General features: G+C 38.2%; 1 protein-coding gene across 1 annotated transcript; it reads left to right on the plus strand.

The window, feature by feature from the left end:
• Positions 1-11,074: 11,074 nt before the first annotated feature.
• Positions 11,075-15,467, plus strand: LOC139866096 (fasciclin-like arabinogalactan protein 17). Its single transcript, XM_071854233.1, has 4 exons — positions 11,075-11,903; positions 12,257-12,779; positions 14,925-15,078; positions 15,192-15,467. The coding sequence occupies exons 1-3, from the start codon at positions 11,094-11,096 to the stop codon at positions 14,996-14,998; spliced, it is 1,407 nt and encodes a 468-aa protein (XP_071710334.1). The 5' UTR covers positions 11,075-11,093; the 3' UTR covers positions 14,999-15,078; positions 15,192-15,467.
• The last annotated feature ends 500 nt before the right edge of the window (positions 15,468-15,967 follow it).

Below are 15,967 nucleotides of genomic sequence, written 5' to 3' on the forward strand. Positions count from 1 at the left end.
CACAAAAGGTTATGAAGAAGGGGTGTTTTGCTATTCTGGCACATGTGAAGAAGCTAGAAGTTGAAGAGAAGAGCGTGGATGATGTACGAATTGTGAACGAATTTCCCGATGTCTTTCCAGAAGAGTTGTCTGGATTACCTCCATCAAGAGCAGTGGAGTTTCAGATCGACCTAGTGCCAGGAGCTGCACCCGTAGCTCGCGCACCTTATCGACTTGCATCTTCCGAACTACAAAAGTTGCAGAGTCAACTGCAGGAATTGCTAGACCGAGGGTTTATCTAACCGAGTTCATCGCCTTGGGGAGCACCTGTTTTATTCGTGAAGAAGAAGGACGGATCTTTCTGCATGTGTATCGACTATCGAGAGCTGAACAAATTGACGATCAAGAATCGGTATCCTCTTTCTAGAATTGACGATCTTTTCAATCAGCTGCAAGGATCCAGTGTTTACTCCAAGATTGATTTACGATCAAGTTATCACCAGTTAAGGGTGAAGGAGAGCGATGTAATGAAGACTGCTTTCAGAACTCGTTATGGTCATTACGAGTTTCTGGTGATGCCATTTGGCTTAACTAACGCACCTGCCGTGTTTATGGATCTCATTAATCATGTATGCAAGCCATATCTGGACAAGTTCGTTATCGTCTTCATAGATGATATCCTCATCTATTCTAAAAGTGGAACAGAACATGAGCAACATCTTCGACTCGTGCTAGAACTCTTGAGACAAGAGCAACTATATGCCAAATTCTCTAAGTGTGAATTTTGGTTGAAGGAAGTCCAATTTCTTGGTCATATTGTGAGCGATCAGGGTATCAAGGTTGATCCCTCAAAGATCGAAGCCATCAGCAAGTGGGAAACCCCCACTACTCCGACTCATATTCGCCAATTCTTAGGCCTCACCGGTTATTACCGAAGGTTCATTGAAGGTTTCTCTCTGATTGCACGTCCTTTGACTGCATTAACTCATAAGGGGAAGAAGTTCGTTTAGGAAACCGAGCAAGAATCGGCATTCCAAACCCTGAAGCAGAAGTTAACCACCGCACCTATTAGGTCCCTTCCTGAAGGCAGTGATGACTTCGTTGTGTATTGCGATGCCTCCCGACAAGGCTTTGGGTGTGTATTGATGCAACGGAAGAAGGTTATTACTTACCCCTCCCGATAACTAAAGATTCACGAGCGGAACTACAAAACTCACGATCTCGAGCTTGGAGTTGTTGTCTTCACACTAAAACTGTGGAGACACTATCTTTATGGGACTAAGAGCACTATCTTCACTGACCACAAAAGCCTCTAACACATCTTTGATCAGAAGCAACTGAATATGAGACAACGTCGTTGGATCGAGACGTTGAATGACTATGATTGTGAACTCCGTTACCATCCTGGCAAGGAAAATGTTGTAGCCGATGCCTTAAGCCGAAAGGAGAGAACGGTACCTCTTTGTGTCCATGCCTTGAACATCACCATTCAGACGAATCTCAATAGCCAGATCCGCGTAGCTCAAGAAGAAGCTCTCAAGGAGGAGAATATTGCTCAAGAGCACTTGAACATTCTCGTTTCTCGATTTGAGGTCAAGGAAACTGGACTCTGATACTTTGCCAGAAGAATCTGGGTGCCTAGTTATGGGGATTTACGGAGCCTTATTCTAGACGAAGCCCACAAGTCAAGGTATTCAATTCATCCAGGAGCTGGTAAGATGTACCACGACCTCAAGGTTCAGTATTGGTAGCCAAACCTCAAAAGGGATGTTGCAGCATATGTTGGAAAGTGTTTAACTTGTTCCAAGATCAAAGCCGAACATCAGAAGCCGTCTGGGTTACTTCAACAACCCGAAATCCCGCAATGGAAGTGGGAAGGAATAACAATGGACTTCATCACGAAGCTACCGAAGACGGTAGGCTGTTATGATACCATCTGGGTTATCGTTGACCGTCTTACCAAATCTGCACACTTCCTATCCATGAAGGAAACTGATACGATGGAGAGACTCGCGCAATTATACATAAATGAAGTTGTATCTCGACACGGTGTACCCTTATCGATTATCTCAGACCGAGACGCCCATTTTGCTTCTAGATTTTGGCGTTCTTTACAAGAAGCCTTGGGAACACGTCTAGATATGAGTACAGCGTATCACCCATAAACCGACGGACAGAGCGAGCGCACGATCCAAACCCTGGAGGACATGTTGCGTGCTTGTGTAATTGATTTCGGGAAAGCTTGGGAGAAGCATTTGCCTCTAGCAGAATTCTCTTACAACAACAGCTATCACGCAAGCATTAAGGCCACACCTTTCAAAGCCTTGTATGCCCGCAGATGTCGTTCCCCTATCTGTTGGGCCGAAGTAGGTGAAAAGCAATTCACCGGACCCGAACTCGTCCATGAAACAACCGAGAAAATTGTCCAAATTCAAGCGAGGCTCAAGACGGCCCTTGATCGTCAAAATGCCGACCTTAAACGTGGAGACCGCGAATTTCAAATTGGCAACCGCGTTATGTTGAAAGTCACACCTTGGAAAGGTGTAATCCATTTCGAAAAGCGTGGAAAGTTGAATCCAGATATATTGGTCCTTTTGAAGTCTTGGAGCGTGTTGGACCCGTTGCTTACCGTTTAGATCTTCCGGCTCAATTGAGTGCAGTTCACCCCACTTTCCACGTGTCGAATCTGAAGAAATGTCTTGCCGAACTAGAACTCATCATACCTCTCGAGGAGCTTACGATTGACGACAAACTCCACTTCATGGAAGAACATGTCGAAATTATGGACCGTGAGGTCAAGACCTTGAAACGCAACAAAATTCCGATCGTCCGAGTCCGATGGAATGCAAAACGAGGACCTGAGTTTGGGAGCGAGAGGATCAGATGAAACAAAAATATCCTCACCTCTTCACAACTCTATCGTCTACCTCGGCTTAAAATTTCGGGACGAAATTTTCATTAACATGTGGGTAATGTAACGACCCAACTTTTTTGACTTGCTTTTGTGCTTTGTGCTTTCACGAAACTGCGTATTTGTGCGTACTGAGCTATATTATACTCTAGGATCTTACTACATATGGATTACTCTCGTTTATATGTTAAAACGTGTCGTTAAGTACGTAGGTTACTTAACTTGATCCCCGGAAGCCTTTACAACCGTTAGTGTCACTTAACGTTTAGAACGAGCTATGTTTGTCGGTACACGTTTAACTTTTGTCATAATCGGAATATTATGACTACGAAATACTAATTGTTATTTTATAATAACAATTACTTGGGTTTTTGGATGCTTAATTACGCTTAGTAATTTACTAGAACACACTAGTTAGTCTTGTTGGAGTTTCTATCTTGTTGGACTTAAGCCCACCCTACTCTAGCTAGTGGACTATTTAATTAGTCCAATTATTAATGGTTAATGACCCAATAATATGTAAGATAAATGCCCATTTATAAGAGCCGACATACTAGCATTTTTGCTTACCATTATCCTTAATGTTGCATGGAATCCTAACATAAGCACCAACTTTAGACAACCATTAACCATAAATCAAAAGGTTGTCCCCCTTGTCCCCTCCCCATACCCACGGCCAAACACCCCCCATCCCCCTATAAATACCAAGCAAACCTCACCCATTTTACACTTGATCCCATTCACAATTTACACACACTTACTCTCTAATTCTCTCTCTAGTCTTTCTCACTCTAAAAAGTGTAAGTTTTAAATTTTCTTCTTCTTCTTCTTCTTCTTCCCTTCTCATTGTCGACATCATCATCATCATTTAAAGGATCAAGCTTTTTAGCTTTTGATCTTGTTATATCTTGTAGATTCAAACTTGGATTTTAATCCTTCAAGAACAAGGAAGATTCAAGCTTTCTAGCTTTAAATCTTCACTTACTTTATTAGATCTAAATCTTTTAGCTTATAATCTTTGTATTTTGTTGTAAAGATTCAAACTTGTGTTTGTAATCTTCATGTAACTTGAAGATCTAGCTTCATGCTTCAAGGATCTTCAAGAACAATCAAGATTCAAGCTTTCTAGCTTTGAATCTTCATTTCTTTTGTTGGATCTATTTTTTCTAACTTATGATCTCATTATTTTTTTACAAAGATCAAAACTTGTGTTTATGATCTTCATGTAACTTGAAGATCTAAGCTTTATGCTTCAAGATCTTCAAGAACACCAAAGATTCAAGCTTTCTAGCTTTGTAATCTCATAACTTGTGTGAAAAGAATCCAAGCTCTCTAGCTTAGGGTTCTATTACTTTGTTTGATCAAGTTTGTGTTCATACTTGTTTGATTGAAAGAAAGTTTGTAGCTTTAGTTGTAAATAGAACTTGTATTTGTGTTAAGACTAAGAATATGATGTAACCTTGGTTCGTCATCCTTCTAAAACTCTTAAGTGAGTTGTATTCTTACTTGGTCTTAACATATTGTGTGTTGATGTTTGAATCTTGGTCAAAGTGATGCTAACACATCAATGAGTTGTACACTTGAAGCTACAAGCATCAAGGATGAGAACCGTGATGAGCATCAAGCACCAATAATCCCACCAGAGCACTTGTTTACTGTTTTTCGGGGTCTTATCAGACTCTTTGGGCTTCTGGAAAGTTAATTTTCAGATAGTTCGTTTCGAGTAGATGACTTTTCGTTTAAGACTCACCTAAATCCGATATACGGTTTAGGATTTATAGTCTTTTTAAAACCACTACGCCTTTGTAACGTTGTGCTGAAATTTCTGACCTACTCGCACTTAAACAGTCGCCACGGTCAAACAAAGACGAGTTAGGTTCTGAAAATTGGTTAGTGATTAGAGGACTCACATACGGAGCCATGGCCACTGAAGAGGTCGTAACATCTGTCCAAAGTCAGCCTTTTATTTCGATCTCTATTCTTTTTAAACTTACCTTAGCTTTGATGAATGATGATGATGATGATGATGACACTTAATTTATTTACTTTTAAACTTATGGGGAAAACATACTGACCTAGTGACCTTTGACTTAGGTTGACGACCTTTCGGATCGACTTACTTCTTACATACGTTTCATATCAACTTTTACTGCCTATTCACTGTGAGTTATAGCTTCCCTTTTTACTTTATCTATTTTTTGGGACTGAGAATACATGCGCTTTTTGCGTTTTACATACTAGAGACGAGTACTTAAACTTTATATATGTGTGGGTAACATAACGGCACAAAGATTCCCCTTAGCTCGGTAACGTTTAATCATTGGTATCCTAACCGTGAACGCGAATCTTAGATATGGATCCATAGGGTTTGACATCCCCACTCGAGCTAGTCACGCTAGCATTCAACGGGTATTTAATACTTTGAGGACAAACGCACGCGCCAAGTACACTTTTAGGGGGTGATATACATACGTTAAGTCTAGTTACCGGGTGCCCACGGTTAAGCATATACTTTTCATACAGATTTAAACTGCTGGTTGAAGCACTAAAATCTCGTGGTCTACATTACTTTACTGATTTCAAACAAACTATAGCTCACCAACATTCGTGTTGACTTTTAAGCGTGTATTTCTCAGGTGCTTAGACGATGTTGTTTCCGCTGTTAGACTTGCTGTCTTGGTGTTAGACTTTCTGTTACAAACTTGATGTGTTAGACTTCCGCTGCATTACTTAGAGATGTCTCAATCATGAAACTTTTATTTTGCATTCGTAACTTATGTTATTTTCAAACAATGACTTTGTAACGACCTTTGGGTCACATACTTATGTTAACGCTTCTATTCATAGGAAGCACGTTATCTTTGTAAAACGCTATCTTTTTATGAATGCAAAACTGGTTTTCAAACAGCATATAGTGTTTGACCTTGTAATGATTCTGTTGTTGATGAACCGTACACGATGGTTTTGTACGGGGCGTCACATTAAAGTGCGTGTAGACAGAGAATATTGAAAAAGATGAAGTTTTAAAATGTTTTTCTCGTTTTCTTCCTTCTTAAAAGAGTCAATCAGACTGATAAATTATTTAAGTGAAAGTTTGGATCGTCATTCGGTAATCCTTGAAATTTACAGATCATACTGACCACTTTGGTCATATGTAAACTGATTTCAAGAGTTCCTTCAGTTCCTAAGGTGATTGGTCCTCCTTTTTCTTCTAAACATGACTTTTGCATAGAAGCAAAGGTGTTTTGTTGTTCCATTTTTAGATTTTCTGTTTAAAAGGACTTAAAAGTAACTTTTAGAAGATATTAATTGACTAAAAGGATCGATAACTTAATAAAAACAATTATTCTTGAAATTCAGTCGCTAACCTTATCGGATATTTTAACTGATAGGACTTCTCACAGATTACTTCATATTCTGGTGGCCAGGCCGAGTACGGAGAGGCAGGATCTTTTTAGTTCCAATATAATTGGATACTATTCAGAAAATCCAATAACCAAGTCCGTGTATAATTGTCTTTCTTAGACACCAACAATACTTTTGTCTGTTTAAAATCTCTCTCAATCAAAATATTCGAGTCCCCGGCAGCAGCGCCAAAAACTTGATATGAACTACAAAGATATGACTGAAAAAGACGGTTTTATTCGAGCGATGTCGTTAGGTCGCAAGACGTTTAGAATCAGCTGATCAAAGTAGCAAACAGTGGTTTATTATTTATATTTTTCGGGGCCTAAATTTACTTTTAACTTTCTAATGGTAGAAGGTGTAAGTTAACCTAGGGTCGTGTTTTTGAATGGTTTAACGAATTGAAGATCAAGTGGATAATTGTCTTTGGTTAAATTACATGCGTAAAAGATAGTAGTTTGTTTTAAACTAATATTCCTAAATGCGGAAAAGTAAATAAAGTGGAAGGATATCCAGAGTATACAGATCAAGAAAATGTTAACCAATATATTAGTTTGGTCTAGGGGAAGGTAATTATGCTGATGTTAAAGCTATGATTGGAATGGTGTAGATCTGATTGGATGAGCCAATTACACAGACCTACTTATCTCTAGACTCTCAGAGTTCTCGTTGAGTAGTGAGAAGCATGTCACTTGGTTGTATAATTGAAAGGTAACTATACCTCGAGGTTATCCTCAGTAAAGCATTAGGTTTATTAGTGAGTTGAGTTCTAATCCTAAACCTCGTTATCAGTTTAGTTAACTGAATAACAATGTGCCGTGTTGATTAAACACTGATTACAAACGAAAGGATTCCGTCAAGTTAAGTTGACAAAACCTTAAATGAAAACTAACAACCATTTCATCATACTAATGAGATCATACCAAATCAAACATTAAACAACATTACAGTTGATATACTGACGGTAAAGCATATAGAAACCTAGCAGATACCTAAATAGTTGATATGACTTAATCCTAGGGCAACAATCAAACAAGAACATGCAATACGTTTGGATCATACAGTTAAGGCACTGGCTAGATCTTAACAGCTCCTAAGAGGTCTCCTTGGAACAGTCAATAGGCATACTAGGTCATTCATGCCTCAATTCCTAAGTTTCGTGTCTTAAAAGCACATTAGATGCCTCTCGGGAACTCCAGCCACACCGAGTTCATAGAATCTTCAGATACAGTATAACCAGAGGTCTTAATCCTATAAAGTATCTAAGTTCATATAGGTGGACAATTCCTGATCACAACCTAGGTTGGTCAATCCTTAAGATGCTAGCATACAAATCTATCAGACTCACAAGTTCAGCATAACAATAGTAACCGTACTAATTTAACATAACTACGCTAACCCAAACTTCTATCAAGGCAACATACAGATTAATTAAGCTAACATGGTAATATCAGAACGCATTATTAAACATAAATGGTAACAAAACATGTTTAATACAAAAGACAAGTGTTTCGGATAAAAACCTGAGAAGGCCGAAGAAATCTGCCCGAGATCACAGGGACTCGCCGGGATATCCTCCGAAAAATAAAAACTAAGCTAGCTACAACTAAAAACTAATTAAAAAGCTTGAAAATATAAAGTGAAGTACAAATTGAGTGTGTGTTGAAATGGATGGAAAGAGCCCTTTAAATAGACTTGGAATTTGCCAGCAAACGGCTGGCAGGCCTTTTGGCAAGCCGTTTGCTGAGCCCGTTTGATCAGATCACCCGTTTATTGTGCCTGTTTGCTCGACCCGTGTGGTAAGACGTTTACCATAGTGTCAGGCCGTTTGGCAGCCCGTTTGGTGCCCTGGTCAGCATGTTTCCTGGATCGTAACTTGGCTTTCGCTGTTTTCGCTCTAGATTCTTCGTTTTAGCTCCGTTTTACTTGATTCTTTTTGCATCGCCTTCATAATTACTTAATCTACAAAATCAACCGACTAAGCGATTATTTTTGCGATAAATTTTGAAACTTTATGGATTTAGGGCTTAATATCGGGGGTAAAAACGTGACTTTTTGGCCGATATCACTCCAATAATAGTTTACTAATCAATCACATATTTGAAAAAATTCATTCATTATACGATTCATTTTAATTTTGATGTAGTTGGTTGAATGTGCAGTTGTTTTTGGTTGGTAGATAATGGGTTGTTGTTTGGCACGTGGGAGGTAATTGGTTGTTTGTTTAGTAACAAGATGTTAATGAGAATCCATACAACGATTGTTAGTTTCAAATGTCAGTTGGTTTCTTCATAAATGCACAACTAGACACTCTTCATTTTGCATCGTGCTTTTCCGTACTAGATCTCCTATGATCGTGCTTGGCATTGTGCTAATGCCCTTCTTTCAGGACGCTATCTCTATTCTCGGTCTGTTTTCGTCATGATTTGGTTCTATTATTTGGTTATAACTCGTGAGTTTCAATGATGTTTTTTCGTTATCAATTAGTTAGTTTCAACCCCCTGTGACGATATTTCAACCATTAGTCGGATATACACGTCGATTTTTGCTATCTAATGGTTTTACACGGGGCCGTGAGTGAGACTTTGTGTTGTTAGATGTAGTTTGGGTGATTTCTAGTTCGGAGTTGGTTGTAATTGCAGTGGCAGTTGCCGGGTGATTTCAATTGCAATCGTTTCTCGATTGTTTCGGGTTTTGGAATGTGTGTTTTAAGCAAAATTTGGTTTAGGGGAGTTTTCAATGAATAATTGTTGTTTAGTTGTTAATTTTTAATAGGTTGTATTTGTATATTGTGATATTCTATGCGAGCATAATATCAATAGATGGGTAAAATAGATCATTGATCGGGTCAATGCTGTAACTCATATAGATGTTTTCGATCTATAAAAATTTAATTCTTGTTTTTTTATTAAAAGAAAAAGTTGTAGCACGTTAATAATATTGATATACACGCATAGTTTTTGTGTGTGTTTGTCTTTCCTTGTCCTTTGGGTGTTTTTTTAGAAAACGGCGAATGTATGCCTCTTGGTTGCTGCTGTTTTTGTTCCGACATTGGCTGATGTGATGGTGGTCGGAATCTGTACGATTTTTCGGCAGCTGGTTGTGTTTGGTCGTTTTATGGCGGGTTTGGTACTAGGCTTGATGTGTTAGTTCTGTGTCACTCCATGTTCCCTATTGTCGCTTCTGGTTCGGGTCGGAACGATGTTTTTGCCCCCATAGTCGACTTAGTCGATATTGGAAAGTGAGGTTCTCTGTTGGAGTCTCTTGAGGGCTTTTCGACAGCCCGTTAGGTTGTTTGGTCTTTATTGGGGGGTTTCTTTGGTTTACTGGTCTCAGGGAGGTGTTCTTGATTTTGCCGGTGGTCAGAGCTAACTGATTTGCTGATGTTCGGATGTTGTTCTTTCGGTTGGGATGGTGCGGTAGTGACTGGGTGGTCTTTCTCGAGTCTGGCCGGGCTCGGGGGGTTTTATATCGATAGATTAAGTTTTTGGCAGGGACGTAGATGAGTCGTGTTTATGCTCAATTATGGTTATCTTTAGTATTGAGGTTTGGTTAGTTTCAACTTTCGATTGGATGTACACTTGTTTGTGTCAATGTTTGTACGTATTGGGTTCGATCACGAACTTCAGATCATCAGATCTGATCAATTACATAATTTGTACTGCTTGATCTTTACGATTGCAAAAAAAAGTAATAAGAAACATTAAATTTAAATATATGTATTCGGAAATTGGACTAAAATATTGACATCTAATCAACGTTCAAATGTACGGGTCATGATATTTCTAACAATATTTTTGATAAATTCACTCAAATTATGAATTGCCTATATGTACAGTACAATATATTATTAACCCTTATATACTAAAAGCCACTGTCAAATGTGTAGTTCAATTGTTTCGGATTGTAGTTTTGACTTTGTGTTCACACTACAATCGGTCCCTCAACTTCAACTCAATTTACACAACAACCCTTCAGGCTTACACTTTTTCAGGGGTAGAAAGTGTAAACATATAATTTTATTAAAATGAAATAAACTAATTCCCCCGAATTTATAACGGGCCCTATCTTCTCGCTCGGTTCGAGTTAAATTTTTTCGAGACCACCGTTCAACTCGAAAAAGTCTCACCAACCCAACGGGATTAACTATACGCGAAACAGACATTTTTTAAAGAAATGTTTAACACAACGACAACCCCTATCTTTCTGTTCGCCGCAAGTTAAATTTTTCCGAAAGCACCGTTACGCTCGAAATTTTTTTATGAACAAAACGAAACCAACTACGTTCGAAACGGACACTTTTTAAAAAACGCTTAAGACAACGACATCTAAAACGGCAACGGCGCTTAGACATGAGCCGTTTTTCCTATGTAAATACACAACGCTACGTTAAGTATGTTAAGTATGAATACACAGGCCGAAAACTCCCGTCGCATCGCTCGGACCGGATCCGGACTAGTTAATGTCGTAAATGTATATACATACTCCGTCCGTAGTAGAATAACATGTTCGATGTTCACGGGTCAGTGTCCCTTCTTTCCTTCCCCTTCCAAAACGACATCACCCTTGCCGTTTCACCATTTCTTTCTGTCTTCTCCATTCTTCTTCCCCAAATAACCTATAACACACCCACAAACACAAACACACACACACACACACACACATACACATACACACACCTTCATATTAAATCAATCAGTAATAATCTCAACATTCAACAACAAATTGTAGTAGCATCATATTCGCTCATTCGTCATCATATCAATCAATTTGCAATTAGCAATTAGCAATTAGCACCATGGATTCACAGATCTATGGTGTTGCATTCACACTTTTAATTTTCATATTCAATCTCATTCCACCACAAATCACTTCTACTACTACTACTTCATCACTCATCCATTCAAACTCCATTCTCGTTGCTCTTTTGGATTCACATTACACTGAGCTCTCTGAGCTAGTTGAAAAAGCTCTATTATTACAAACCCTAGAAGACACTGTTTCACTTCACAATATCACCATTTTCGCACCCAGTAATGAAGCTTTGGAGCGACATTTAGATCCGGAGTTCAAACGGTTCTTACTTGAACCCGGTAATCTTAAATCGTTACAGAATTTACTACTTTTTCACATCATTCCGAGTCGAGTCGGTTCAGAAGAGTGGCCCGGGTCGGATTTGGATCCGGATTTGATACCTGAAGTTAGGCATGAGACGCTGTGTGTTGACGAAAGTGAGAATCATATACCGTTAACTCGAGAAATAAACGGAGAGAAACTGGTGGGTGGGTTGGCTAAGGTGACCCGACCCGATGATGTGGTTAGACCCGATGGGGTTATCCATGGGATTGAGAGGTTGTTGGTGCCTAGGTTGGTACAAGAGGAGTTTAATAAGAGGAGGAGTTTGAGTTCCATTTCTGCTGTTTTACCGGAAGGAGCTCCGGTTGTGGATCCGAGAACTAACCGGTTGAAGAAACCGGTTGCTCCGGTTGCTGCCGGGGCTCCACCGGTGTTACCGGTTTATGACGCGTTAGCTCCAGGTCCGTCTCTCGCTCCTGCACCAGCGCCTGGACCCGGTGGCGCCCACCGTCATTTTAACGGCGAGAGCCAGGTAAATTTGATAATTAAATGATTAAGTTAAAAAAATGTTTAAAAGCAGTATACACAAAATTGTTTGTGATTGTTGATTTGCTATAAGATACTGTAAGTAATTAGTTCATAGACACTTAGGCCTCGTTTGGCTCACCGAACTCAATGATATTCCGGCAGAATTGGAATTGAATTTAGACACGAGTCGTGTTTAAATTCAATTCCACCTTCCACCGATCCCATTGGATTCCGTAAGTCAAACGGCATTGCATCCCCTGCTTTAGTTATAATTATAATTATAATTATAATATACGGTTAGTTATGTTTTATTTGATGGTAAATATATGTAACTCTGAACGCGTCAATTTGTATCAGGTGAAAGACTTCATCCAAACGCTACTACATTACGGCGGTTACAACGAATTAGCTGACATTTTGGTCAATTTAACATCGTTAGCGACAGAGATGGGGAAACTAGTGTCCGAGGGTTATGTTCTAACGGTGTTGGCACCGAATGATGAAGCTATGGCTAAACTTACAACTGACCAATTAAGTGATCCTGGTGCACCGGAGCAGATAATGTACTATCATTTAATACCAGAGTATCAAACGGAAGAAAGTATGTATAATTCTGTAAGGCGGTTCGGTAAGGTTCAGTATGATACATTACGGCTGCCACATAAGGTGGTGGCAGAGGAGGCTGATGGGTCGGTGAAATTTGGGTCAGGGGAGGATTCGGCGTATTTGTTTGACCCGGATATTTATACGGATGGGAGAATATCGGTGCAGGGTATTGATGGGGTCTTGTTTCCGGTTGAGCCGATAGTGGAGAAACCGAAGGCGGCTAACGATGATGTTCTGGAAACGAAGACGAAAGTTGTGCTTAAGCAAAATAGAGGTGTGTTTTTAACTTAGTTATGATTATGTTTATTAATTAATGTTTTAATTTATTTATTATGGTTGCCTGTATAGTAATTGCACATTTGCACAACCAAACTATTGAATGAATTAATTAATACTTGTGACATAAAGTTGTAGTATGTAATTGCTTAAATGTGTAGTTAGGGTTATGAATTTGCATAGCAAATAGTACTCATAGAAAAGGTGTGGTACCACTGAAATTAGATACTTCATCAATAAGTAAGACCCACTAGAACTTTATTATACACTTAATTTTTCATGATATCAACATGACCACATGATAACTTTTCTTGATTAAATGGATATAGATATTAGATTAGATATTACATAAATAAGAATCCAATACAGATGAAATTAATTGTTTTTTAGGCTGTTTAGTAATATTCTATAGGTGGTTAATGTTGGAAACTTATTTACCAGGTTTAAGTTGAGTTTGACTTATAATCCAATAAAGTTCCAATTAATTTCTTCAAATAGATTATAGAAAGACTTAAAAGGTTGATAAAACTTATCATTACTTAAAGAATTATTGTTGCAAAATAAAATCTTTACAACTCCAGCTGGAACCCATGTTGTGCAATATCTACCACAAAAATATGGGTACAGTCTTTTGGCAACAGCCTGTTTATGACCTGTATTCATGCTTCATCATATTGTACCATGTGTGTAGTTACACTTGCACTTTAAGCCTAACTTAACTGTCACTGTTTTATGATCTTTCCCTTTGGGTCCCTCCTGCTTTTAGTTCATCTCATGTTTATCAATTACTCCATCTTATTGTTTGGTAAATCTTGTTTTGGACATTATGCATTGTGATCCAAAAGATGTAAATTCTGAATTTTTACCTTTGTTTTTCTTTTTTTGTTTTATTCTTTATATTATTATTATTATAGTGGTGCCCACATATATTTTTAGCAAGTATGATGACTACATTACACTTCATAACAATGCAAATATAAAATATCACCTTGTAAAGTTTAGAGCAAATTGCATATATGTTCGCTATTGTTTATCATTTTTGTTGTAATTTTTATAGGACTTTTGCATGTTTGGTCAAAAATCTGAGTAATTAATAGGTTAACGGTGGTCAATGGGTCAAAGTCGGATTTAGTCTCTCAAAATCAGTCAAACTCAATATTGGTCAACGCTTTAATATAAATTTAAATTAGAATTTCAGAGCTTTTGAACAAATGAAGATTATATTTATGCTTACAGGCAAATATGCTAGCATTTATGTTTATATTTATGGATTTCTTGTATATACAGTTATATACACATATAATTTTGAAATATATATTTATTATTATTTGATATAAAAAGTCCAATCCGATTACTCCCTAAAAAGTCATCCCGGCTGAGTACTCCGGAGTAGCGATTTTTGAAACCTTAAATACCATTACTCGTCTTCTTTGAATATTTTAAATTCCTGTAAGGGAGTTTTGTTCATTTCACTTGGTGGATAGATAATAATAATAATAATAATAATAATAATAATAATAATAATGAGGAGGACGACGACGACGACGACGACGACGACGACGACGACGACGACGACGACGACGACGACGACGACGACGACGACGACGACGACGACGACGACGACGACGACGACGACGACGACGACGACGACGACGACGACGACGACGACGACGACGACGACGACGACGACGACGACGACGACGACGACGACGACGACGACGACGACGACGACGACGACGACGACGACGACGACGACGACGACGACGACGACGACGACGACGACGACGACGACGACGACGACGACGACGACGACGACGACGACGACGACGACGACGACGACGACGACGACGACGACGACGACGACGACGACGACGACGACGACGACGACGACGACGACGACGACGACGACGACGACGACGACGACGACGACGACGACGACGACGACGACGACGACGACGACGAGGAGGAAAACCACCATAGACAGTTTATATCATTTTGTAATACCTTTTATATGTTCCTTATCCTCTATGATTTACTTGAATTATCAATCTTTTGGTCCAAATTCAGTTCAATTATAATGATGCTACAATGATTTGCCACTTGTTCAAGTTACCAAATTTCATTTGATTATTTGAAAATGCAGGGAAATTATTGGAAGTGGCATGTTCAATAGTTGGAACATTTGGACAAGATTCCCAATTTAGTAGTTGTCATTGATGTATTATTATATTTTCCAACATTTCAAGAAAATGCAAAAAAATGGAAAATAGAACAGTATAATAGCTACACACTCACAGGTGAGCATGTATATGTTTTTAGAACTTAAAATGTCACAAGCTTTTTTATTTAGTTTCTTATATGTATATTTCTAAAAAAAAAAAATCATACTTAGATTTAATAACAATTGCAGATATCTGAAAGGAAGTTGTCCAGATACAGCAGAAGACAGATAAAAGGGTTAACAGATGGATGTTGCTGTTTGCATTCTAAGAAGTTTCCCACACATGAAAAAACTTTGTTTGTTTTATTATTTTTTATTATAAAATTTAATATTCTTGATAAATTTCTGAGGTGTTGTTACTATATTTATGTAATTACTAGTGTACTAGTAGAAGTGATTTTTTTGGGCACTTTTATTTTGGGAACACATTATTATTTATGCAAATACATAATATCATTTGTACAATCAATCATATTTTTATTTTTAGTACAAGTACATGTTCTTTATTATTTTTCTCATGAGTTTCAAACACAATTTTTTTTTTTTTTTTAAAAGTAACCAAATTGTAGACATTGGGTTGCAACACCCATTGATTTCAATCTAACCGTTTTATCTTTGAGCGGTTCTTAACCCGTTCGAAACTCTTGATTTGTGCTTCATTTACAATTATTGGCGGGATCCCATCTTTGTTCTCGAAAGCTTACAACTAGAAAACAACAAACATAACAATAACAAATGCAGTACTTTTCTATCATCCTTGGATTCTCAAACCATCTTTTCAATCCAGTTTTGATCTATTTTTCAGCCAATGCATCCAAATTCAACAAGACAAAAAACTTTACAATAAAATTGGGACCCAACGACAGAAATTGTAACAATTTCTTAAAACTATCAAGGACCCAAAAACCAACATTTATCATGTAAGTTCATCACTCACATAAACTGAATTAGATTTGAAATTTTTA

This window comes from Rutidosis leptorrhynchoides, chromosome 1 (assembly GCF_046630445.1).
Source record: "Rutidosis leptorrhynchoides isolate AG116_Rl617_1_P2 chromosome 1, CSIRO_AGI_Rlap_v1, whole genome shotgun sequence".
NCBI lineage: Eukaryota > Viridiplantae > Streptophyta > Magnoliopsida > Asterales > Asteraceae > Rutidosis > Rutidosis leptorrhynchoides.

What these genes read in the sequence shown, in the direction of transcription:
- LOC139866096 (XM_071854233.1), top strand. Translation starts at nt 11,094, where the DNA reads ATGGATTCACAGATCTATGGTGTTGCATTCACACTTTTAATTTTCATA. An exon ending in ATTTTAACGGCGAGAGCCAG is followed by an intron (nt 11,904 to 12,256) that starts GTAAATTTGATA and finishes AATTTGTATCAG; the next exon opens with GTGAAAGACTTCATCCAAAC. An exon ending in TGTGCTTAAGCAAAATAGAG is followed by an intron (nt 12,780 to 14,924) that starts GTGTGTTTTTAA and finishes TTGAAAATGCAG; the next exon opens with GGAAATTATTGGAAGTGGCA.